The 27,664-nt window shown below is 41.3% G+C and overlaps 1 protein-coding gene across 1 annotated transcript in view; it reads left to right on the plus strand.

Moving 5' to 3' along the window:
- The window catches only part of KCNH1 (potassium voltage-gated channel subfamily H member 1), a 966,177-nt gene extending 939,812 nt beyond the window's left edge, over window positions 1–26,365 (plus strand). The window contains exon 11 of the mRNA XM_063918272.1: window positions 24,459–26,365. Within this exon, the coding sequence (XP_063774342.1) occupies window positions 24,459–25,304 (846 nt within the window). The 3' untranslated portion in view covers window positions 25,305–26,365. The remainder of the gene's footprint in view (window positions 1–24,458) is intronic.
- The last annotated feature ends 1,299 nt before the right edge of the window (window positions 26,366–27,664 follow it).

Here is a 27,664-nt window from a genome sequence, read left to right on the forward strand (position 1 = left end):
AAGGACAAGGGTGTCTCTCCTGTGGTGGTTACAGAGTGCTCATCTTCTAGAGGGCCGCAGATTCGGCATTCAGGATTGGATGCTGGTGACCACGGAGGCCAGCCTGAGAGGCTGGGGAGCAGTCACACAGGGAAAAAATTTCCAGGGAGTGTGATCAAGTCTGGAGACTTTTCTCCACATAAATATACTGGAGCTAAGGGCAATTTATGATGCTCTAAGCTTAGCAAGACCTCTGCTTCAAGGTCAGCCGGTATTGATCCAGTGGGACAACATCACGGCAGTCGCCCACGTAAACAGACAGGGCGGCACAAGAAGCAGGAGGGCAATGGCAAAAACTGCAAGGATTTTTCGCTGGGCGGAAAATCATGTGATAGCACTGTCAGCAGTGTTCATTCCGGGAGTGGACAACTGGGAAGTAGACTTCCTCAGCAGGCACGACCTCCACCCGGGAGAGTGGGGACTTCATCGGGAAGTTTTCCACATGATTGTGAACCGTTGGGAAAGACCAAAGGTGTACATGATGGCGTCCAGCCTGAACAAAAAACTGGACAGGTATTGCACCAGGTCAAGAGACTTTCAGGCAATAGCTGTGGACGTTCTGGTAACACCGTGGGCGTACCAGTCGGTGTATGTGTTTCCTCCTCTGCTTCTCATACCCAAGGTATTGAGAATTATAAGACGTAGAGGAGTAAGAACTGTACTCGTGGCTCCGGATTGGCCAAGAAGGACTTGGTACCCGGAACTTCAAGAGATACTCACAGAGGACTCATGACCTCTGCCGCTAAGAAGGGACTTGCTTCAGCACGTACCATGTCTGTTCCAAGACTTACCGCGGCTGCGTTTGACGGCATGGCGGTTGAACGCCGGATCCTAAGGGAAAAAGGCATTCCGGAAGAGGTCTTTCCTACCATGGTCAAAGCCAGGAAGGACGTGACCGCACAACATTATCACCACATGTGGCGAAAATATGTTGCGTGGTGTGAGGCCAGGAAGGCTCCACGAAGAAATTTCAACTCGGTCGATTCCTGCATTTCCTGAAAACAGGAGTGTCTATGGGCCTCAGATTGGGGTCCATTAAGGTTCAAATTTCGGCCCTGTCGATTTTCTTCCAGAAAGAATTGGCTTCAGTTCCTGAAGTCCAGAAGTTTGTCAAGGGAGTACTGCATATACAACCCCCTTTTGTGCCTCCAGTGGCACTGTGGGATCTCAACGTAGTGCTGGGATTCCTCAAATCACATTGGTTTAAACCGCTCAAATCTGTGGATTTGAAATATCTCACATGGAAAGTGACCATGATGTTGGCCCTGGCCTCGGCCAGGCGTGTATCAGAATTGGCGGCTTTGTCTCACAAAAGCCCATATCTGATTGTCCATTCGGACAGGGCAGAGCTGCGGACTCGTCCCCAGTTTCTCCCTAAGGTGGTGTCAGCGTTTCACCTGAACCAGCTTATTGTGGTACCTGCGGCTACTAGGGACTTGGAGGACTCCAAGTTGCTAGATGTTGTCAGGGCCCTGAAAATATCGGTTTCCAGGACGGCTGGAGTCAGGAAAACTGACTTGCTGTTATCCTGTATGCACCCAACAAACTGGGTGCTCTTGCTTCTAAGCAGACGATTGCTAGTTGGATGTGTAGTACAATTCAGCTTGCACATTATGTGGCAGGCCTGCCACAGCCAAAATATGTAAATGCCCATTCCACAAGGAAGGTGGGCTCATCCTGGGCGGCTGCCCGAGGGGTCTCGGCATTACAACTCTGCCGAGCAACTACGTGGTCGGGGGGAGAACACGTTTGTAAAATTCTACAAATTTGATACCCTGGCTAAAGAGGACCTGGAGTTCTCTCATTCGGTGCTGCAGAGTCATCCGCACTCTCCCGCCCGTTTGGGAGCTTTGGTATAATCCCCATGGTCCTGACGGAATCCCCAGCATCCACTAGGACGTTAGAGAAAATAAGATTTTACTTACCGATAAATCTATTTCTCGTAGTCCGTAGTGGATGCTGGGCGCCCATCCCAAGTGCGGATTGTCTGCACTACTTGTACATAGTTATTGTTACAAAAAAATCGGGTTGTTATTGTTGTGAGCCGTCTGTTCAGAGGCTCCTACGTTGTCATACTGTTAACTGGGTTCAGATCACAAGTTGTACGGTGTGATTGGTGTGGCTGGTATGAGTCTTACCCGGGATTCAAAATCCTTCCTTATTGTGTACGCTCGTCCGGGCACAGTATCCTAACTGAGGCTTGGAGGAGGGTCATAGGGGGAGGAGCCAGTGCACACCACCTGATCCTAAAGCTTTATTTTTGTGCCCTGTCTCCTGCGGAGCCGCTATTCCCCATGGTCCTGACGGAATCCCCAGCATCCACTACGGACTACGAGAAATAGATTTATCGGTAAGTAAAATCTTATTTTTACACAAGGCTATCAGCCCCCCATTCGCAGCCCTTGGATGGGGGGGAGGGGGACAGCCTCGGGCTTCACCCCTGGCCCTCTGGTGGCTGGAGGGGGGGGCCCCCTTGATTTAAGGCGTCCCCACTCCAGGGTACCCCGGCCAGGGGTGACTAGTTAGTGATTTAATGCCAGGGCCGCAGGGACCGATATAAAAGTGTCCCCCGGCTGTGGCATTATCTCTCTGACTAGTGAAGCCCGGTGCTGGTTCAAAAGATACGGGGGACCCCTACGTTTTTTGTCCCCCATATTTTTTGCACCAGGACCAGGTGCAGATCCCGGTGCTGGTTGATCAAATATGGGGGAACCCCTGTCAATTTTTTCCCCATATTTTTTCAACCAGGACCGGCTCAAAGACCCCGAGGCTGGTTTTGCTTAGGTAGGGGGACCCCACGCATTTTTTTTCTAGATTTTTAACACTATCATTTTTTTTGTAAAGGTGCACAATGAAGCCATGCACGGATCTCACAGATTCGGCCGAGATTCATTGTGTTAATGTCGGCAGTGTTTTACTATTCACTCCCATAAAACACTGGCCGAAATTACGAATGACATCGACATCAGAAGAAAACAAAAATGCAGAATACGACAGCTTAGTAAATGTGGCGTAAAAAATTCAAAAAGTTGCAAATTCACTAATTCGATGTCATTCGTGTTTACTCTCCCTCCAAATCGACACAAATACGAATTTTAGTAAATACACCCCATAGTCTCCATACACTTTGTCAGCAACTTACATACACTTAAAAGGTAAAACAACGGAGCTATTCAGCTTTACATGGTGTGAGGGGATGGAGCAGTACTAGGACGTAGTGTTTGGTATTCAGATGTGCAGTATTTTACGATCTACATTCCAGTGGCAATTTCAAGTATATCACATATTTCTTCATGTAGATATACGCAGAAAGGGAATATTCACAAATTGCTATTATACTGTACTCTTGATATTCATCGGGAAACCAGAGGCGAACACCTGCAAGTACACCTGGACCAAGCATCGCCCACTGATTCAAACCAACCAATGACCCCTCATGTACTGTAAATAACTTGGCCACTGACCTATGAAAGAAGAGCTTACATTTCCCATTGTACTGTATTTGGACACATTGTATAAAAGAGAGGTCTCCTGATCCAGGCTTCAGTCCCTTTTTCTCTGAGGCCGTCTTGCCAAGACTGACTGAGACCTGGATCCAGGAGATGCACGATTTAAACGTATGTATTATTGGTTGTAGCTCTTCTCTGTTTTACCTTTTTACTGTTTTTCAAGTAAATACTGTTGATGCGTTGGACCACAACATTACATTACTACTGGTGTCGCATTCCATTCCTGTTTGGGGTAAGGTGTATTCAGCCACACGTGTCGCTTTATTGTGCGCATAGCATGTCGTGTATACGCAACTTATATACACATTTTAGCGGTTATATGTATATGATTAGCGAGTGGCTCAAACCACAGTGTGATAATGTATTGCTTTTCCTTGTAATTTAAACGAACTTAACACCACATATACACACTACAAACACACACACACACACACACACATCACCACATACTGTATACACACAGGTGTGGTATGGTATGCCGGTGTTCGGGCTCCCGGCGACCAGCATACCGGCGCCGGGAGCACGACCGCCGGCATAACGACAATGTGGCGAGCGCAAATGAGCCCCTTGCGGGCTCGCTGCGCTCGCCACACTGCGGGCATGGTGGCGCGCCACGCTATTTTATTCTCCCTCCTGGGGGGTCGTGGACCCCCACGAGGGAGAATAATTGTCGGTATGCCGGCTGTCGGGATTCCTGCTCCAGTATACTGTGCGCCGGGATCCCGACAGCCGGCATACTGAAAACCACCCCACACACACAGTACACACTACACACACACAGTACATATACAGTACACACCACTCATACAGTACATTATACACAATAATTGATGCTACTCATCAAGAAGCCATAATAGAACTGTGAAACTTTTGGGATGGACTTCATTCAAACAAGTGATTTCAAATTGTTTTAGGTAATGTCAAGGATCCAAACTACAAAGGAATTGTCAGGGAAATGCTTAATAGTTGAAGAAACCTTGGCTGCAATATGAGTTTAAAGGTACATTTTTTGAATTCTCAAATTGAGCATTTACTAAATAATCTCTGAGACTACAGTGAAGAACAGAGTGAAAGGTTCCACCAAGACGCTAAAGATGTAGAAAGAAGATCGTTGGGACGTCAGCATGATGTAGAAAGAAGGGTCGTTGGGACGTCAGCATGATGGCTGACTACTGCTGGATGATACATAGAGACGACACAGAAAAAACTAGAGCTGTGCAGCGGGCATTTTTCGTGTTTTGGTTTTGGATTTGGGTCCGCAGTCGTGTTTTTGGATTCGGACGCGTTTTGGCAAAACCACCCTTTCGGGTCTTGGATTCATGTGATTTTTTTTTTAAACTCAAAAACAGCTAAATCCTATAGTATTATTAACCTCATAACAATAATTTCCACTCATTTACAGTCTATTTTGAACGCCTCACACCTCACAATATTATTTTTAGGTCGCTGGATGACTAAGCTAAGCGGCCCAAGTGGGCGGCATAAACACCTGGCCCATCTAGGAGTGGCACTGCAGTGTCAGACAGGATGGCACCTTAAAAAATAGTCCCCAAACAGCACATGATGCAAAAAAAAAAAAAGAGGGGCACCAAGGTCGCTGGATGGCGGTCGCTGGATGGCTATGCTAAGCGACACAAACACATGGCCCATCTAGAATTAGACTCCAGTATCATGTGAATTTAAAGGCAATATCACTGGAATTATTCATTATAAATCAATGGAATTATTGGTCCAAATCACTGGAAGAAAATGTCAAAATCACTGGAATTAAATGTCAGTAATGTCGGGAATTATATCAAATGGCAATACCACTGGACATATACGGAAGTGTCAGACAGGATGGCACTTTTAAAAAAAAAAAGTCCCCAAACAGCACATGATGCAAAGAAAAGAGAAAAAGAGGTGCACTGACACTGAGCACTGACCAGTGATTTTGAGCACTGATGATACTACTGAGCAGTGATACTGAGCACTGATGATACTACTGAGCAATGATACTGAGAACTGACACTGAGCAGCACGATACCGCACAAGACACTGAGCACTGACCAGTGATATTGAGCACTGATGATACTACTGAGAACTGACACTGAGCAGCACGATGCAGCACAAGACACTGAGCACTGATGATACTACTGAGCAGTGATACTGAGAACTGATGATACTACTGAGAACTGACACTGAGCAGCACGATGCAGCACAAGACACTGTACTAGTATTAGTATTAGTGAGCAGCACAAAAGCACTCTGGAATTGTCACCCCCCAGATACCACTGTGACTGGAATGATGATGACCGATGCACAGTCACAGGACACTACTATCACAGCACCCTACAGCAGCAAGATGCAGCACAAGACACTGTACTAGTATTACTGAGCAGCACGATGCAGCACAAAACAATGAGCACTGATACGGAGAACTGACACTGAGAGAACGAAGCCACGTCCTCTCTACAATGCCCGAGTGAAAATGGCAGCGACACGCGGCTCTTTATATGGAATCCGAATCCCGCGAGAATCCGACAGCGGGATGATGATGTTTTGCCTCGTTCAGGTTTTCCGAGTCAGACGGGAATAACCGAGCCGGGCTCGGAACCGTGTTTGACACGTGGAGTTCGGTAGGGTTCGGTTCTCGGCGAACTGAAGCTGCTCATCTCTAGAAAAAAACTTACAAGCGAAAAGCGACAATATGAAGTTTGAAGACAAAAAAAAACCAAGATATTAACGATTTTTTCAATAATTATGGGTTTTGTTCCTACTATTGTTTGATGTTGTTATTTTATTATGTAATTTAGACAAAACACAGTGATGTCATCTACACTTCTTCGTATTTCACAATAAATATGTCTAGAACAATTAAGCTTTTTGTTTTTTCTTAAAAATGTATGTAACCCCCTTATAGGTAAATGTGATGTGGTAAAAAAAAATTATATACCATTTTTTGATGTACACAGGAGTATAATTAAGAATATAAAAGCATTATTAAAAAAGCTTTCAATACCTTCAATTTCACAGACCTGTGTTATCAACAACTGAACCTCATAGATTAATTGGAGATAATCTCATCTACTCATTGAAGGCTGATTCCTGAATGATGTATGCGATCCTTGAGAGACATCCATCAGCCATCTCCTCAAGGATTACATATTCTAAATGAGACCAAGTAATTTCATTAACATGAATGCAGACAAGAGGACTTTCTGCATACAGTACATAATTTGTATGCAAATTGTCAAAGTTAATTCTTTATCAGAAAAGTAGTCAGATATAAGGACTGTGAAAATGATTCCAGCCTTTGGATGTGTAGATTATACCCCTATTTCAATTTTAAAGATATTTTACTGAGAATATTTACTGTAAAGGTTATTATACATTTTGCAGGCAGCACATCAGTTAATTTAAAAAAAAAACAGCTTTAACTCATTAAAAAAAAATTATATATATATATATATATATATTTATTTTTTAACTTCCAAATGTTTCCATAATCTCTCCTTTGGAAATAGTGTTTAGTAATCCTAAATTCTCATTTTATATTGAGGGGTATCCAATTAATCTGATCCGTTTTCGTCCAGCGAAAACAGGCAGATATCACATTTAATGACCGATGGTCATTATTGTATTATCCAATTTTCGTGGTATATCAATTTTCATTGGCCGAAAACGGACCCGCGATCACGTGAAACCACATGGAATCAGGGATAAGTCCTCGATCCCATTTGTTATCGTGGCTGTGGCAGCTGCATATCGTGGAATATAATCTGTCATAAATCCTGGCATTGGGGGGGGGAGCCAGCCGCATCAGGGCTAATAGGATAGCCTTGGGCTATACAATTGGATACCCCCCGTTGTCTTCTTGTTAATTCCGTGCTTCCAACTAGTACAACTCTAGGGACTTGTTCCCCATAACCCTTATGGTTAGGCAGATATCCTGACTGGATTGAGGATGGAATGGTGAATGGATTAAACCTGGAGAGAGCCCCACCATGATTTTAGTAGCTGAAAGAAGTCCTTCCTGCTGTAGTACTATTTTTTAGTTATACCTTTCCTGTGAAATTATGTGTTGCAAAGCATGAAATGTATTAATACAAGGTATTTGCTACATGTTATATAGAAAAATGGTAAAGTGCTTTACCAGATATCACCCAAGAGTGTAGTTCCAACACACTGCTAATGCTTTACTTAATTAGTGTCATAAAGCTGCTTTTATTCATTTTCACTTAAGGCTATAAACTGGTTTTAAGTGTAACTAGACCTCAGAAAGTACATTACATACTTGAATGCTATGCTGATTACTTGGATTGGTATTAGTTTTTCCCCCACAAATAAAATAGAAAATTAACTACATAGCAAAATGAGTAGCTGTAATGTGCACCATACTAGAAACATATGTGAACATGTACTGGGAGATACAACAACATTTTCTTCTTCTTTTGTGTATTTATTGTCCCAATGACTGCACATAGAGAACAAATGACTAGGGATTCCCTGGAAAACTGATATTCCCTTAACTGGAGAATGTACACTGTACAGTAATATAGACACAATTTAGGGGTAGGATATGAAGATTGAACACAAGATTCTATAGATTACAAGAATATCTGAGGTCACAAGGGAGTTCTGTGACACTATGACATGATCTGAATTGTGTACATTATCCCAGGCATTGCAGTGGCTCATTCAGTATACAGGTGTGTACCTGTAACATGTGCTTATTACATTATTAAACAATATAATATGAATGATGTTACCAAAGAGGGCAGGACAAGGATGAAAATAAAACCTATTAAACAATACCATATATGTCCATGTATTAGTCTTGCAAGAGAATGGGACTACTTATGAAAGGACAAAAAGCCCTAATTATTGCAAAAACAGTAGTTTATCACATGGTCCCAGTTGCAGGCTTCAGCCAGGTAGCCCAGAGGCAAGTTCTCCAGCTTCTGACCTTCAGCAACCAGATCCATGAGGTGAAAGCCACCTATTTACACAGTGCAGCATGTGTAATTACAGCCTGTGTAAATAAACACGTCACCAGCAACTTTCACCTATTTGTACTGTGTAAAGATGTGGCTGCTCTTGACACCCACTATAGCACTTCTGCAAACACTCAGTGCTTGGAGGCTAATGTTCCATTGCCTCCGGAAGTTACATCACCGCATGGCCTTATTCATCTAAGATGCTATCCCCAGCAGTATCCCAGTTAGTAGATTTTGCCAGTAAAGGCTTCTCTGTACCTTTTCAAATGCATTAATATTTAGAAATTTTTATTATTTTCATAAACGTTGGAATCTGTTATAGGCGATTGCTCATTTTGATGTGATATGGCACATTAATGCCTGTCAGCAAGTGCAGTCCAACACTGGGACCCATATTATTATGGTTTCTCCTAATGCTTTATAGCACCAAAAGCAGAGCCTCATGGCACAACATCCCTGTCTGTTGTTTAATTTTGCTCATTTGGGGCTTACTGTACACCGAGTTAGATGCAAGTTGCATCTAATCACTAGCATAAAGTACAAAAAACTAAAACAAATTTGTATACTGTATGCAAAGCTGCCCACAAATGTGATATGCAAGCAAACAACAGTGTACAGTATTTCTACAAACTTAGGGTATTTTAGTTAGCGCCATAGAACTAACCTATTACTATAGAAAATTGGTGGGGTTGTTGGGAAGCCCCTATTATTCTCCTTGGCTGCAAACAAAGAAAATTTCTTCCATTACATTAGCTGCCAGTCACTAACCTTTCTGTGTTCAAAGCAAACAATGGGAGCAGGTGCGTCCAGCATATGACAGCAGGTGTGGCTTCTTAGTGATAATAAAAAAATACTTACAACTCAGTACTCAATGCAGATGTATTACAGTACATGGCCAATAAGCACAATTCATAAGCAAAAAGTTGCAAAGTGCACATAAAATTAAATGGAACAAGATGCAAATACAATTCTTTTTTATACACATCAGTAGCATTCACCTTTACAAGCTGACTGGGCAACACGTTTTATTACTGTTTCATGTATTATTGCTAATACTATTATAATAGATTGCACATTCCACTATAATTCTTTTAATACACTGCAGAAACATTATTATGTGAATAATAGCATAACCAACAAAATGTGTTTATATCCAACTCATAATAAGCCACCTTGCAGATTTTGATTGTTCCATTATACCTTTCTACTTTTCCACTAACTTGTAAATGATAAAGGGTACAGTATCTAACTTTTGATTAGTACACATTATTTCACACAGTTCTTTCTGAAATGTGTTCCTTGGTGATTTATTCGTGGTACCCCATACATTGAAAGTTATTTTGTTATTCATTTGCAGTAATGTTAGCTGACTGCTTGCAGCATGGTATGCATGGCCTCATCCTGAGACTCAATCTACACATACCAATTCAATTTGTAACTGTCTCATTTTAGAGGGTTAAACAGAATCAATCTGGATTACCCAAAATGGGGAGTGTTCTGTAGGGGTGGTCTTTTCAAGGTTTTTTCTTCCCACTTGAGGCAGCTCATGGTCCATCTCATCCAGAATATGCAGTAGCATTGTAAGGGCATGCCATAAACCAGTGTCATCTGGACTATATCCTCCAGTATTTCAGAGGGAGATTTGGGTATACACTGCTTGCATTGATATTATCCTTTGTTCATTATGTATTGTTAGCACATTTATTAAATAAATAAATAAATTATTTATATATATATATATATATAGATAGATAGATAGAGAGAGAGAGAGAGAGAGAGAGAGAGAGAGACTTAAATCAGCTTTTTCATATCCTTGCACAATTTGATTTTTAGATTTTGTATGCAATTGCCAATTTATAACAGCTTTTTTGGCTATATTTAATCCTGTGAAAAACTTTTGAACTTGTTTTATATTTCTAAGGGGTGTAGCATTAGCAGTAAGGGAGTTTCCTTTATGCATAATGCTCCAAAATCATGCACTACCTCAAAAGCATACCATGAGACAGTGCAAATATTTATGGCTTTCTTTGCCATATTTATATGCCTATGTGTGTATTATGAGTTCTGCCAGCTAAGCTGAGTCCAGTAACTTAAATTTCACCATTTCATCCTGAGGATAGAGTGTTATTATCTGTTTGTACATGACAACTGCTATCGACACAGAATGTACATACTGCATCGTATTATTAACATATATTTATATAGTACAACATATTCCATTGTGGTGTACACTTGTGAATAAAACTACTAAAACAAGTCTGGAGAATAATAGACAAAGAGGCAAGAAGGCCCTGTTTTCAACTTATAATCTTATAAATAAGACCTGTGTGTAAAGTTTTGTTCTACATCTTTTAATATCTTGTAATTTTTCCTGTTTACAGCCTCCCTTCTAGACCATTGAGTCTCATCTACTGGCAGAAGAGTTGCAGGATTCAACATATTGCATTGCTGAAGTATAACATTGAGTGTTAGCAGTACAAGTTCTAGTTTTGCAAGACATGACTCTGTAATGTGTCGGTTCTTTCTACATGTGAGGAGTGCAACTACTGATTGTTAAACATAAAGTATTGATTAGCCAATACTAGACATGCACATTTTTCATGTATCAAACCAGCTGCTGCCACAGACTGGGTGAGCCCTTGCAAAGAGATCTAATGGGCCACTTTAGTATGTTTCAAATTGTAATATGTCAAAGTGTATGTACTTATGAAGCAGAATCATTGGTCTCTATACAGAAGAGTGAAATTAAATTTTTTAATATGGGATTGCTGGTGCTTCAGTGAGTGCATATTGCATTTGTCTGAGACTGTTGATTCATCAGTATGACACATGGGTTTAGGGATTCTTTGCGTGATCAATGCATACAGAGGTGAAGCAAGATTTAAATAATTTGCAATACATTGCCTGCAGTATCCTACCATTCCAAGAAATTCTATTTCTTAAATGTAGGTGCTTTATAGTGTTAAATCTTTGTGTCATGAGATTTCTCTTTTCTGGGGTTAATCTATGCCCTATCTATTTGACTATATACATAGATACGTGTAATTTAATATTGGAGAATTTGTGTGAGATTTTGAGCTGGATGCAAGTGAAAATATGGATGGAAATTGTGGATTTTAGCATACTGAGTATTCACCAATGTATGAAATTGGTGAATGCATCTTTAGGTACATATCTATTCTTATGATGTTTTGTTGTTTCTACTAGTCACAAAAGAGCATCAGCTTTCAAACTGAAGTTAGAAAGTTTGATCCTGTTTGAAATTTGTACATGGAGTTCATCAACAAAACCCGTTCTCACTTAGTATATTAAACCTTTGTCAGAATATCAGGAAAACTAGTACATTCCCTTGCTTCAGAACAGAATCCAACATTTCAGTTACTGTCGCTGAATGATTTGGTAAGGTTGTAAGAAGTTAAATTGTTGTGGAAATCTGACAGTTTGATATACAAACAGCAGTTCATGTTGAGAATTTACCTGGTTTCTTTTTGGGGTTTCTGGATTTTTTACCCATCTAATATAGCGGAGGATTCAGTTCTCAGAAAACTTGAATGGGCAAACTATCTTTGCTAAGAGCAGATTGGTAAACCACAGTCATTTTTGTAGTATATCTACAAAGTCTCATGTACATTTGCTTAATATTGGGGTAAGTATTTTAATAAGAATTGTAGACACACTATTTTCTGTCTGCCTTCTTTCGGAAAAGTCTGTTTTATCTATCACTTGACCATGAAAGCCACTTATGTAGTCAATTTGCCTTTTTTACTGGAAATTTAACTTTCTAAAGATAAAACTATACAGAGACCCTTAAGTGTCTATCACATGTCTATAAAATTGGAATACATTCTGACAAAGTGACAGGTGGGGAGCATTTATAGGAGGTAACGTGGTGGCTAAAATAATGCAGTTGTGTCAAAACTCAAAACCATTTCAGGGGATGGCTGATACTGTGACTGCATCTTCATATGCAGTTGAAAAGACTCTGGCAGCTTATTTGCTATGGGCATTCTGAACAACCACAGGGTTACACAGAGATTTGATGGTGTGACCAAGGGTGATTCTTTGTACACAAGCAGCGGATCAGAGATGCCAGTGGTTATCTCTGTGCAAATTCTGCAGCTGTGGCAATAGCATATTTGCACAGATCCGCTCTATGACAAGACTGACATCGAGTTATGGAACCTGAGATTACATTCTTGATTCAATGTTTTATTAAATATCAAACTTCCAGATATTTTTCTGGGAAAAAAAACATGGGATTTTATAAAAAAAATCTATAAAGGCAACAAATCCTACTGCAAGAGGTCACAAATTATCAAAAACATCTAACTTTGAAAAAACTTCTTACCTACAAAACAACAATTCAAATTAAAGAGAGAGTTTTAATCTAACATTACAAAGTGACTCACAAAAGACTTCTTATGTTATAATAACATAAGTGAAAAATGGTGTCAACAAAGTTAATGCCGATTTTAAGGAATGACATTTCTGAAAGATCACTTATGCTGTACATATGAGTATTGCATTGTGGGAATAATTAAATTACTGTACGGAACAATGAGTGGTATAAAGTTGTAGTTATAGCGATGTTATCAAACAGATAATTCAGAACAGTATCTGTTTTATAAGCAAAGTTCTGTTGGGATTGCAGGTTAACTGCAAAGCAGCACAGACTTCTCTGGCAAATACCTCTGGTGGGAAACATAGGACAAGCATTGTAACCCGACTGGCCATGAATGACAGTGTGTTAGGGCCTTTGGGGTAATAAAGTCTTCAGTACAATTTCTATTAAATGTCACTCATCCCTGCAGTTCTCTGACTTGCTAAGGTTATGACCAACAAAATGATAAGTAAAAGAGTATGTCAAAAAGTGAAAACATTTATCAGTTTCCCTTGTGTAAAACCCTATGGGAGAGATGTAGGAAACCTTGGAGAGAATTAAAGTACCGCCCAATCAGTTTCTGTCACCCTCTATGTCAACAGTTAATGCACTGGATGACTAAACCGGGCACTACTTATAAGCAAGTGGTTTATAACAGCACAATTATATGTAGACTTTATTGGCAATCCCTCTGTATTTTTGCTGAGTTAGATTAATTCAAACCTTCTTTCTAAATTGTTTACTATCTCGCATTTTTATTCAAAACTGTAATTGTCAGGCAATAACCTGCACTGTTGCGGCCACCTCTCCTTTTAATAGCAAGTTGTGCCAACAAATGAAACCATTTTCATTTATCTCAGACACAGTTTTAATGGTGTTTATTCTATCCCACCTTCCTTTCCAAGATATCATCTTTTTATGACCTTGGCAGAATGGCAGCATTGTTCCATAATACAGCTACTGTATGTCCAGATAGACATTTGTTTTCCAGCATATTTATCGCTTTGGGTGTAGTCCTGGGACACCTCTAAGACCCTTCTCCATTCACTTCCATGTGGTTTTAAACACAAACATCCAACAATATAATGAACATTTATCTTTATAAAATGACTACTATTAATGTCCAGAAGCAGATGAAAATAATACTAATAGCATTTTGATAAATAGGGGAAAAATTAGTAATGCTACTCTCTGTAGCTTAAATAAGCTTGTATTAAGTAGATGCCATCACATCTCTATTTTTTTATGAATGTTAAAGTTTAACCATTCAGTAGAGATTCAATGGTTCTTTCTGTATTCCAAATATATATTTTGTTACTTTAGACACAACCTCTTGCGTTAACTCATAGCCTGGATGATAACATGGAACTAATATACAATCCCTAATGCAAGGTACTGATAATGCTGAAATATCCTTAGGAAAGAAAGCTATACCTTAAACACACCTTAAATACACTTTACCATGGAGCCGCTGCGGCCGCTGTACTTAACACACACTCTGCGCACTTTGTACGCTATTAGCGTACAAAGTCCCGTACTGCGTACGGACTTCGCGTACAAATGCCGCGCTGACGGTACAAAGTACTCACAGTGCGTACACACCCAGAGATACACCACAAACCCTGAACAATTATGCAATGCAATGAAAATACGCTTTAAACCTTAGCAGGGCAATGAAGACACGACACCAATTGTGATTTTACCGCTGGGTTCCGACACCACAGTGGATTATTGCTGAAAGGGGGTTACAATACAAACAATACAATACAATATAATATAATATAACAGAGTAAATGGCTACATTCAATGGTACCTATGTGAGTAGATTCGCTTGCGCTTCCCGGCCCAGTCCTCGGTCATCTGATAGATAACTTTGTGAGTCTTGTGTCAGACCAGGCCTGCAGCAGCTCTCTTTATACAATTCTTCCAAAAAGCAATACAATAGATACTGTAATCTCTTTGTCCATTGGACACAGGAATGCACATTTACAGTACAGGAGAGGTCATAGGTCGGTTTGCATAGGTAGGCGATGTCTTTCCCAACTGCTCTTGTGGGTGGTCTCTTCTGGATTCCCGCCGCATACATAATATAGAGTAAATACAGTTTATATCTATATTCTGCTCCTGCACATAACTATCCGCAGGAACATGCGATCTTTCTCAAACCAACACCGGAATGTTACCCTTAAAATACCCTTCAGCTGGATACCAAACACCACCTTATGACCTTGTTCTGTCCCCTCCTATTCTGTAAAGGTGAATCCCTTTGTTCTGTTACCATTTAAACTGTTGTTACTTTCTGATGTGGTGCAGGGATACTATGTGTACATTGTGCACTATTTGGATTAAATATGTAATGTGTTTTGATAGCCTTCCGTGCATTCAAACACTCTACCGTAAATACTCATGCCACGAGCTAATGCGCAGGACCGCGGGAGCGACCATACGCAAATTGCGGATATGCGCACGCACGACAGAACAAGTGCACGCAGGGAGGCCATCTGTGTGTAGTTTGTACTGCAATATTTTTTGACTTTGACAGTCCACCCTTTGGCAGTCACCAATAACTACCACTATCTAATCACTAAACAGAAAAATATCTATACAATAACTACAGAAGCTTTGAAGATCGGAGAGAGTTGTAGGTGGGAAATGTATGACCTAGTGGGATAGTAAAAAGCATGTATGTATGAATCCATGTCTGAGGGGCATGTATCATCGTGCCGTATATGTTCTAAATAAGCTTCGAGGTATTGCGAAGTATATAGTAAATCTTTCTCATCCCGTACTAAGGGTCTGTAAATGGGCCAACAAACACTACCGAGCTCTTTTCGGCTTCTTGTTCCAACAAATGGGGTGCACATTTGTTTGATGATACATGGAGGGGGAACATATGTGAGTGCTAGTATGTGGATATCACCTGTTGACTATGTGTGCCATTAACTGGAGGTTGCAGAGATGAAGATAAGACATATCTAAATTACATTCACATAAACATTTTGGGTAGGGCTGATGTCTTTTCCGGATGGATGTATCTGGGCGGAGTGGGGAAACAAAAGAAAAACGGGTGAAAGAAACAGGCCATGAAATTAATTTGCAATCCTTATCATAACACGGTCTCTATGGATGGGTCATAAATTAAAGCTGCTGCTATAACAGCACCCTTGCTCCTTAGACTCATCAACTTTGTGCCGTGCTTGCGCCGTGTCAGAATTCGAACACACCTAAATATCCAACCAATAATTATGACGACTCCCAGGATACAAAGGAGAAACTTCCCTACACTCATAACATTTTGAGCCCACTCTCCTAAACCTGAGAACCAATTTCGTGGGTTCAACCATGAGACCCAGCCAGTCAGTTCATTACTCACAGTCGCCAAGGTAAGGTTGTGTTTCCTCCTGAACTCCCACTTCAACTGCAAGATATCATCCATCCTTTGATCGATAATCTCCGTTGGGTCATCAGTACTGTTCGTAATATACGTACAGCACTTCACCCCATTTTGAGTTGCCAGAGTAACACAGTACCCACCTGTCACGGCTGTGATATAATTTAAGACCATCCTGTGCTGAATCAGTTCCTTCTTGTAAGCTTGTAACTCCCTTCCCGTATACCTGAAGGTGTCGTCATACATCTCAGTGATATTATCTATCAAGTTCGCTAGCGCATGGATATACCTATAATTTATAATTCCTCTGGCAGTACGGGTGATGTCTAATGCGAGAAGGAATTGAATCCCGGTGGATTCGTGGATCAAATCTGAGGCTGCATGCTCTGTTCTATCTATGAGGTGTCTCTTGATGATGTGTTCATAGTGAGTATGAGTATAAGGAGCCTGAGCACTACGTGAACGTCTTTCATCTTATCATGGGTTATGGTCATGACCTCTGGCAGTACTCTCCCAATATAACACAATCCCTCTGAGCTCGGGGCAAGCCACTTGTACGCCTTCCTCCCACATATGAAATAGGCATCATCTGGGAGAACATAGGGGACAAAATATAACATCACCATATTACAAACTTTCCAAGTGAAGAAACCAATCCCTAGTTCTCCCATCTGCTCAGTACAAGTATCGGGCTGGATGATATGAGCACAGTACCCTGGCGATACTTTTCCAACCCACATGGTCTTGCTTCCACGTGTATACCTATACCGGAAATACCTCCCACTGTTGGCTATTTGGCGTACAAGTTCAGAGTCTTTGGGTTTCCTATCAGCTCTGTGTGAAAAGGTCATTGTCTGGTTATTCCACGTCACTTCCCAATTTCCCGGTTTTCGGTAATTGGAAATATTGAAACATAATAAGGATCTGTCTACATGATACTGGTGGAGCTTCAAACTAGGTGGCCTAGAAATATTGAATTTCTTGTCCACCGGTCTCCCACCCCGTAATTCGAGTACCTCATCTATTGCTAAAGGGTATGGTACTAATCCTGACTTGCTCTGACCTTGAGGTACCTGTGAGCACACCCAACATTCTGTCTGGTTTAAGACCTTACCCACTAGTGAGTGGTAATCACTCAACGGATGACGGTCCATGTCGATATTAAGGTTGGACTGACATCTCTAGATGCACCCATCCTCAACTATATTCTCACAATTCCTACAAATGCAATATTCATCAGACAATAACCCCTCACAGTGCCTCAGAGCTCCTTGACTACCAGAGCGCTTACTGATGCCAGCCTTTACCAAAGTGATGTGCTGATCCTGAGATCCTACAATTTCATACTTGCCATCAGAACCCATTCCAGATCCCTGCTCGACCTCTCTGGGGCCCTCACCAAAACAAACTGTCCTTATCAAAACCAGAATTACTAACAGAACCCGAAACGCAGTCTCTTGTGATCGATCCATTTCGTTAGGGGAAAGGAGGAAAATAAGGAGAAAAGAAAGGAAAAATGTAGGGGGAGGTGAAAAAAAGAAAGTGGTACGACAACCGTTCTAGCTCTTGTTACTCTCTGTGCTCAGATGCCCTTCAACAGTCCTGCCTCTCAACTTTCCCGGAACAAATACTCTAGTGTCTCTTTGCTTTGCTCTTTGGACACACAGTTCACTTTGCTCTTTGAACACAGTTACCAAACCACAAAAACTTGATGAAACTGCATGAGTTCTCTCCGGGTCAGCGACCTGCTTGCAGTGGGACGAGTGGATCCACGTCTCTCTTTCGGCGACCTTCAATGCTGTTGTGCTGGTTAACAAGACTTGATATGGTCCTTCCCACCTGTCTATGAGGCAACCTGAGAGTAAGAAATTTCAAAACATCACATAATTCCCAGGTTCAATGTCATGACAATTACTGTTCGGTAGGTCAGGAATCACCAGCTTTAAATTTCTCTGTTGATTTCTCAGCTGCTGGCTCATCCAAACCAAATATTTCACAGTCACTTCATTATTACATTTCAAATCATCCTGGGGGTCTATCATTACATGAGGTTGTCGACCAAAAAGGATTTCAAAGGGTGATAGGTTAAGGGGAGATCTGGGAGTGGTTCTGATACTGTACAATAGCTTCCGGCCATGACAATCCAGTTTCAACCATTAATTTGCTCAGCTTGTTCTTAATAGTGCTATTCACTCTCTCCACCTTTGCACTCGCCTGTGGACGGTACGGAGTATGCAGCTTGCTATTAATTCCCATCAGCTTGCACATGACCTGAAAGACTTCACCTGTAAAAATGGGTACCCCTATCACTTTCAATTATTCTAGGGATACCATATCTACACACAAATTCCTGCACAATTTTCTTTGCAGTGAACGTAGCAGTATTTGTGGCAGCAGGGAACGCTTCTACCCCATTTGAAAATACGTCAATACAAACTAACACATATTTTAAATTCCTACAGGGTGGTAACTGTATGAAATTGATTTGTATTACCTGAAAAGGACCGTCTGTCGGAGGGATATGGGATGGCTCTGTTGGTATTGACTTACCAATAATCTTCCTCAAGCAAGTAAAACATGTCATTGCTCTCTTACCTGCATGAGAAGAGAATCCTGGCGCACACAAGTAGGCTCTCACCAGCTTACACATACCCTCTTTACCCAGATGAGTCAGACCGTGTGCTGCCTCAGCTAAGCTTGGAAGATATGCTCTGGGGGCTACTGGCTTACCTTGTCCACCTGTCCACAGTCCCGAGGATTCCTGGCCATATCCCTTTGACCTCCAGACTGCCCTTTCCTGTAATGAACACAAATCTTGCATTTCGATGTGTTTAACTGTTGTGTATTATCAGTTGTGTGAAGTAAACCATCTGTGGAAAGTGAAGAGTGGAAATAATAAAAAGAAAATTTGTCAGATTTGCGTTCACCATCAGGCTGTCACACCATCATGCATATCGGTGTCTATGCACAGTCTCCCTTCACCAGTATTCTCATTCTCCACCCTTTGTGCATGACGAGGCACACTGCATAAATACTGGTGTCCCTATGCTGGTGAGATATACTGGATTTGGGCAGAGCTCTGAAAGACCGAGTAGGCATGTGGCGTTTGAACTATAATCCTGTCAGTGAACGTAAGAGATGAAGAGGAAACTTTGAAGACAAATCACATAGAGTTTAGTAACAGTTAAGTTTGTAGAGGCAAAGAATATTTTACAAAATTTGACATCTGGATTGGGCACTACGGGGAAATGATTCTCTACCCGGTCTGCTCCCCTAAAAGAAATTATGTGTGTGTTATATCTCTACTGGGACTATCCCAGCCATCAATCCAGTGTCCTGTCCATTCTAAGTTCATAGGGAACCCGGTATCTTTGAGTTAATTTCCTCTACCTGTGATGGACATGCATCTAGAACAGTGAAATGCAACATTGGTCTTCGTGGGTATCCAACATATTTTGTGCTTCCACTCTATATGTATACCATCTCTAACAAAACTCCTGTTAAGTTACTTAGAGGTCATTTCTGCTAGAGAGAGAAGCAAAAGTTTAGAGACCTCCTCCTAACCCCAGCAAGTTCTGTCAAAAGGGTAAAGTTGCATTTATTCTGTTCTTCCCATTAACCGAATCTGTGTTCTTTATATGGCTCGTGATTCCTTACTATATGTCCCTTGATCCCGTCTATGTGTTTAATAACGTGGCTTGTTTTCTCTGTCTAGGGGTCTATATTGGCTGTGTTCTACTACTCCTACAATCTCTGGCAACATGCCCTTTCTTCCTACAAGTGTAACATATCCTAGGTCCTTTCTTACTATCCGTGTTTTGGGGTTTAGGTTGATGAGACTTTGGTGTAAGAGCCTGTATTCTTTCAATCCTCAGCCTCTCCTCCTGCAGTTCTCTACGCCTAGCAATATTCTTATGGTGTTCAATCGCACACTCTCTAAGGCAAGCTACTGTGACCCCTCTCCAATCAGGCAAAAATGTTTGTACCCTGTCCCTTACTGTCTTATTGAGTCCGTCCATTAGCACAGAAACAGCCACTTCCCTATAATTCGCATTGTTCCCTGTATCTGATACCCCAGTGTATCTATCCATTCTTTGCATGGCCCGATGGAAATATTCAGATGTCATTTCATTTTCCCTCTGTTTTATGGAGAAAATTCTTCTCCACTCAATGGGTAAACACAGCTCTAGTTGCCTATTAATTCGTTCTATATTTTCCTGATTGTTTCTGTCAGTCATAAGACTATCCGACTCTAATCTACAATCAGTGATACATTTTTGGGTGTCAATATTAGGGGGTAGGCACGCTTTCAAAACTATCCGCCAGTGTGTGTTTGTCGGTTCATACGCATTACCCATATCTCTGATAAATTTCTGACATCTGGCTAAATGCTTCGGAGGGTCGGGGAATTCTGAAATGATTGATCGCAGCTCATCTCTGGGCCACGGGCAATACATTGCATTATTCCTGGTGAGGATTACTCCCTGACTATCGGTTTCCCCATTGGGAGTTACTATTTCTAAGACAGGGTGTAATTCTACCATTCCGTTCCTAATCTGTTTACTGTGAGGTGTTGTTGTGCAATGAACTGTCTCACACTTACCGGTAGCTGTGACCTCACTAGTTCTTTCATTGGGGAATATTGTTACTGCTCTACCTGGTTGGACAGGCCCCACCTGAGTGTCCTGCAAAGTGACTGCTTGAAGCAGAGCTGGAATTTGGCTGGATCCTTCATCTTCCTGTGACCTATAACCTTGAAAAGACTTCAAAACAGGATACATCTTGCAAAAATTAGGGTTAATACATTGTTTTTGCATACTACTATCATTTATGGATATACCATTGACTGTAGCCATCTCTTCCCCTTCGACCTGTGTCGACACTGGTGTGTTTGTGTTCTCATTCCCGCTAGGTTTTGAACCTGTTTTGCGAATTTGTTCTCTTTGTATATCACCCTCCTGTTGCCATAATTTTAAACAATCATTATGTCTAATCCTTTGTTTTCTGGATTTAATTAGACATATTCTACTGCTTACATTCTGCAGTACCTGATGGTTCAAAGCTGCCCACCCTAGGGAATGGTTCCCAATCATTGTTAGTCATACATACCCACTCATTGCATAAAACTTCTGTGTGTGAACCATATTTTTCACACATGATAAACCTTGCTGAGCCTTTTGGCCACAATTCTACCTGAACCCTGTCTAAACGTCTCTTACTTGAGCAACTGGCTCCCATATTTGTGGGTCTCTTCTAATAATTAAAAAAAAATTCCCACAAACACCAAAATACTCAATATAAGTAGACGGTGGAAGTATACCCGAGTGCCTTCCACTCGCTCTCGTCCACGCTGGCCAGTACAACGATACACTGTTGGTAGCGGATCGCAATGTACCCAACTTAGGGCTCCTATTAGACCTTACACCGTAATTTCTTTCGGTGGAAGTTCTGTTTGGAATATTTTCCTGAGAGAGGCAGTGAAAATTTCCTTTTCGGTATCTTTCAACTGGAATGGTTTGTAGGGTGAAAAACAGATTAATTAGATAACTATCTTTCACCCTTTCCAGTGAAGCCCACCAGGGAGATTTCCAGAAGTGATCAAAGAAAAACCCCTTTGTCTATACAATCCCGTCTGCGTATGCTCTTTCACAGCGCATATGACACAATAATATCACGTTGCGCTGTGCAGAACAAACGGACATGTGATGCAATAGCACAGCCTATAGATACTAGTTATCTATATGCCCTACGATTGCTGTAGACCACCTAGCCTAGACCACTTCAGACCACTAAGAGTTGTATGGGATACCACTCAGTCCACTAAGACCACTAAGACCACCTAGTTCATAACGCAGGGTTGCGAACCCTACGCCACCGGGCCTCTACTAACCCAGTGTGTCCACCTAGACCACCTTGCTTAGACCACCTAGACCATTTCAGTTCTTGGGTTCAGTATCCACTCACTCCTGCATTCGCTCACTCAAATACACTTTATTTTTCTGTACAGAAAATTAGGATTCATTCAAGTTGGCAGCTTTACCCCCAGAGGCAATTTAAAAAAAAATATTTATACTAAATTTTGTTTTTATACTAAATTTCTTTAGAAACCGTGTGGTTTGGTACTATTGTAGCATGGCTACTGTCCCACCTTTAAACTAAATGAACCTATCGTGTGGTTTTAGTATGCGCGCACAACCCTACGCAAGCTTGCGTAATTACGCAACCGTGCGTAACTCTATGCCACGTGTGCGGCTTTGCGCTACGTGCACGTTTTTGTACGTTGTCCTCACGTTCCGTACCACGTATACCAATGTGCGTACGCAATAAAACAGATCACATAACTTCTATAAATGTGAGCAATAAAACTACTATTGCCCACTAAACACAACAGTTTCTTTCTGTATAAACCTTTACAACTAGGCCAGACTGTGTTTGTGCTTTACGCTTACTTCCTTAATTTTTTTTTTTTTTTTAACTATATAGCAACAAATATCTCCGGTTTCACACAAGTCTAAATGAATCTAGCAATCTGAATGTTATGGCAACAATGTGAGAGAGTATGCAAAGAGTATGGGTGCTGTGTACGGTTTTGGCGCCAAAAAGAAATTCACAGATTTTAAATAGCTTTTTTCCTGTTTACCTTACGGGTTCTACCAGCATCTCTACAAACCATACAGAGCAGACGCCATCTAATCAGCAATCAAGCAGGGTTTTCAGCATCCATCGACCAAGAAAAGGATACGTAGGATACTTTCTGTCCACCCTTTTGCTGATAGATGAAGTCTGCTGTGACCTGTTAGGTAGTAAGTATGTGGAAAACCGGAGCCCCCAATTGATAATGCTGAAATATCCTTAGGAAAGAAAGCTATACCTTAAACACACCTTTAATACACTTTACCATGGAGCCGCTGCGGCCGCTGTACTTAACACACACTCTGCACACTTTGTATGCTATTAGCGTACAAAGTCCCGTACTGCGTACGGACTTCGCGTACAAACGCAGCGCTGACGGTACAAAGTACTCACAACCTTAGCAGGGCAATGAAGACATGACACCAATTGTGATTTTACCGCTGGGTTCCGACACCACAGTGGATTATTGCTGAAAGGGGGTTACAATACAAACAATACAATACAATATAATATAACAGAGTAAATGGCTACATTCAATGGTACCTATGTGAGTAGATTCGCTTGCGCTTCCCGGCCCGGTCCTCGGTCATCTGATAGATAACTTTGTGAGTCTTGTGTCAGACCAGGCCTGCAGCAGCTCTCTTTATACAATTCTTCCAAAAAGCAATACAATAGATACTGTAATCTCTTTGTCCAGTGGACACAGGAATGCACATTTACAGTACAGGAGAGGTCATAGGTCGGTTTGAATAGGTAGGCGATGTCTTTCCCAACTGCTCTTGTGGGTGGTCTCCTCTGGATTCCCGCCGCATAATGTACAGTAAATACAGTTTTTATCTATATTCTGCTCCTGCACATAACTATCCGCAGGAACATGTGATCTTTCTCAAACCAGCTGGATACCAAACACCACCTTATGACCTTGTTCTGTCCCCTCCTGTTCTGTAAAGGTGAATCCCATTGTTCTGTTACCATTTAAACTGTTGTTACTTTCTGATGTGGTGCAGGGATACTATGTGTACATTGTGCACTATTTGGATTAAATATGTTATGTGTTTTGATAGCCTTCCGTGCGTTCACAAACTCTACCGTAAATACTCATACCACGCGCTAATGCACAGGACCGCGGGAGCGACCATACGCAAATTGCGGATATGCGCACGCATGACAGAACAAGTGCACGCAGGGAGGCCATCTGTGTGTAGTTTGTACGTGATGTGTGTACTGCAATATTTTTCGACTTTGACAGTACAGAGAACATGTTTGAGGCTGCTGACATTTTCATGGATAGAGAGATGAGATACAGAAACAATTTGTTTAAAATATCTCTTTAACAACTCCACTCAAAAGGCTAGTTAGTTTATAACATATCTCTGATTAAGAATCCTACCCATTGTGTGGTTAATTTCAGAACAATAAAATGTATGTACTGTAAGTGATGTTTATGGAGATTTTTTGCCTTTTCCAGCCTTTCCTAGATCATTACTGGACATTGAATCTGATCAACCTCTTCTGATTTTTTTCAGATAGTGTTCCGGAAGATCAGTGATGTGAAAAGGGAGGAAGAGGAGTGGATGAAAAGTAAAAATGAAGCCCCACTGATCCTCCCACCCGACCATCCTGTTCGACGACTTTTTCAGAGATTTAGACAGCAAAAAGAGGCACGGTTGGCGGCAGAGAGAGGAAGAGACCCCAATGACCGTGACATAGAGAAAGGCAACATACTGGTGGAACATTCAGCTCGCAACACAATAAAAGCAAGCCTAGTCACAGTCACAGAAAGTCCTGCCACGCCAATATCTTTCCAGGCGGCATCAACCTCTGGCGTGTCAGACCGAGCTAAGCTCCATGCTCCAGTATCCGAAACCACTGGAGGTAAAGTGGCTGGGGAGTTTGTGAAAAGGAAAGGGTGGGCCAAGTTTAGAGATGCATGTGGGAAAGGGGAGGATTGGAACAAAGTATCTAAAGCAGAATCTATGGAAATATTACCTGACAGAACTAAACCTTCAGCGGAGGCTACTTTAAAGAAGACAGATTCCTGTGACAGTGGCATAACAAAAAGTGATTTACGTTTAGACAATGTTGGGGAGACTAGGAGCCCCCAGGATCGAAGTCCTGTGCAGGCAGAAGTTAAACACACTTTTTATCCCATTCCAGAACAGACCCTCCAAGCTACAGTGTTAGAAGTGAAGCATGAGTTAAAAGAAGATATTAAAGCCTTGAATTCAAAAATGACAAATATTGAAAAGCAACTTGCCGAAATACTCAGAATATTAGCTTCAAGAAGGTGCTCCCAGTCACCCCAAGAAATGTTTGAAATATCACGACCCCAGTCTCCTGAATCAGAAAGGGACATATTTGCATCCAGTTAAGCAGTCTGAAGATTGCAAAAATACTTAGAGAGGAACCAAGTGCCCAGTCCTTCACCTTTCAAGCACAGTGTTCTGCTCTGCTTTATGTTTAATGAGGTCATCACAATTATACATGATCTGCATGTTCATGAATCATGGGCAAGCATAGACTGTGTCTCCAAAGTGGGTTCTGTAAACTATTTTAGTTATGAAACAGTTTACATACTGTAGATTCATCTTGTATCTCAGTGACCTGCTGGAACATCCTGTTTCTCAATGACCTGTTGAAACATCCTGTATCTCAGCTACCTGTTGAAATGTCCTGTATCTCAGTGACCCAGTGGAACATCCTGTCCATCAGTGACTTGATGGAACATCCTGTATCTCAGCTACCTGCTGAAACATCCTGTATCTCAGCGACCTGCTGGAACATCATGTATCTCAGTGACCTGATGGAACGTACTGTATCTCAGTAATTTGCTGGAACATTTATTGGTGTATTCACTAAACACCAGTTTTATGTGGCTTATATTTCAAAGAATTTTCACACACATACAATTATAAGCTTGGAGGAAGAGGAGACATTTTATGGTCGAAACATTTCTTCAACAATGACTGGAGAAAAGAGGGGATGATGCACCTTTATTTCAGAAAATTGGGAAGTCGTTTTGTAAAATTTCTTCCCAATAGCATGCCTTATGTAACTGATTTTCCCACTTGTCCAGTTTGAGGGATGGACAAGATAGCAAAACTGTATGAAACAACTTTTGTTGCTGCGGCCTTTATAGTATGCTTGCAAATCCACCTGCTGAATGTCACAATATATAAACAACATTGTGGGGGACTCCTAAAATAAATATGGAGGTGTAAGATAAAACAGGAAGTATCACTCTAGATTAAACAAAACTATCTTTTATAAAGTACCTTTTGTTCAGAGAAAAAAATATATAATTAAAGTCATAGATGAACTAAACGTTTTGCATACATTTAAGTGCACTGCCTTCTTGCAGCATGCAGATGTAGCTCTTTTGTCTATGTAGAACAAAAGTTCTCAAACACGGTCCTCAAGGCACCCCATTGGTCCAGGTTTTAAGTTTATCCATGCTTGGATACAGGTGTCTTAATTAGCGCTTCAGTGAATTGAATTTAACCATCTGTGCTGAGCCATGGATATACCTAAAAACTGTACCAAAACTGGACCGTTGGAGTCCCTTGAAGACCGCGTTTGAAAACCTCTGATGCAGTAGTTGATCTGCAGCATAAGATCATAGACAGCAATAGCATACATCGCCAACTGCTGACTAAAAGAAGGAATTACAATATATGCACATGTAAGCTTTAATATTTTAAAATAAATGCTCTGTCACAATGGTCACATGAAACTAATGTTAGCATTTTATGAACATTTATAAACCCTGACCATAGGAATAGTTATTATTTGCTACATTTTGATACTGTAAGTGTTCATATAACATTACACTATATCCGATGAGTCTTCCAATAGGTCCTGCAATTGTTTCATTATTTTAGATTAGCTCTTGTTTTTCATGGATAATGGTCCTTTTGAATTGGTAAATATGTTTGTGGGTGCTCATAAGCTTAACTGTAAAGACATGGGGCAGATGTACTAAGGTGGTCATTCTGAGTTGTTCGCTCGTTGCCGATTTTCGCTATATTGCGATTAGTCACTTACTGCGCATGTGCAAGGTTCGCAGAGCGCATGCGGTTAGTTATTTTAAACAAAAGTTAGGTATTTTACTCACGGCATAACAAGGATTTTTCATCGTTCTGGTGATCGTAGTGTGATTGACAGGAAGTGGGCGTTTCTGGGCGGAAACTGCCCGTTTTCTGGGCGTGTGTGAAAAAACGCTGGCGTTTCTGGGAAAAACGCGGGAGTGTCTGAGGAAACGGGGGAGTGTCTGGGCGAACGCTGGGTGTGTTTGTGACGTCAAACCAGGAACGAAACTGACTGAACTGATTGCAATGGCTGAGTAAGTCTGGAGCTACTCAGAAACTGCTAAGAAATTTCTATTCGCAATTCTGCAAATCTTTCGTTCGCAATTCTGCTAAGCCAAGAAACACTCCCAGAGGGCGGCGGCTTAGCGTATGCAATGCTGCTAAAAGCAGCTAGCGAGCGAACAACTCGGAATGAGGGCCTAAGTCTTGGAGAGTGATAAAGTAGAGAAAGATAAAGAACCAGCCAATTAGCTCCTAACTGCTATGTTTTAAAGGCTGTGTTTGAAAAATGACAGAAGCTGGTTGGTTGGTACTTTATCTCTCGCCACTTTATCACTTTCCAAGTCTTAGTACATCTGTTTCTGCCTAAACCCACCAATCAACACTGATCTTTGATCCATCGACTGCATATAATTGGTTGCTGT

Source organism: Pseudophryne corroboree, chromosome 4 (genome assembly GCF_028390025.1).
Source record: "Pseudophryne corroboree isolate aPseCor3 chromosome 4, aPseCor3.hap2, whole genome shotgun sequence".
NCBI classification, from domain to species: Eukaryota; Metazoa; Chordata; class Amphibia; order Anura; family Myobatrachidae; genus Pseudophryne; species Pseudophryne corroboree.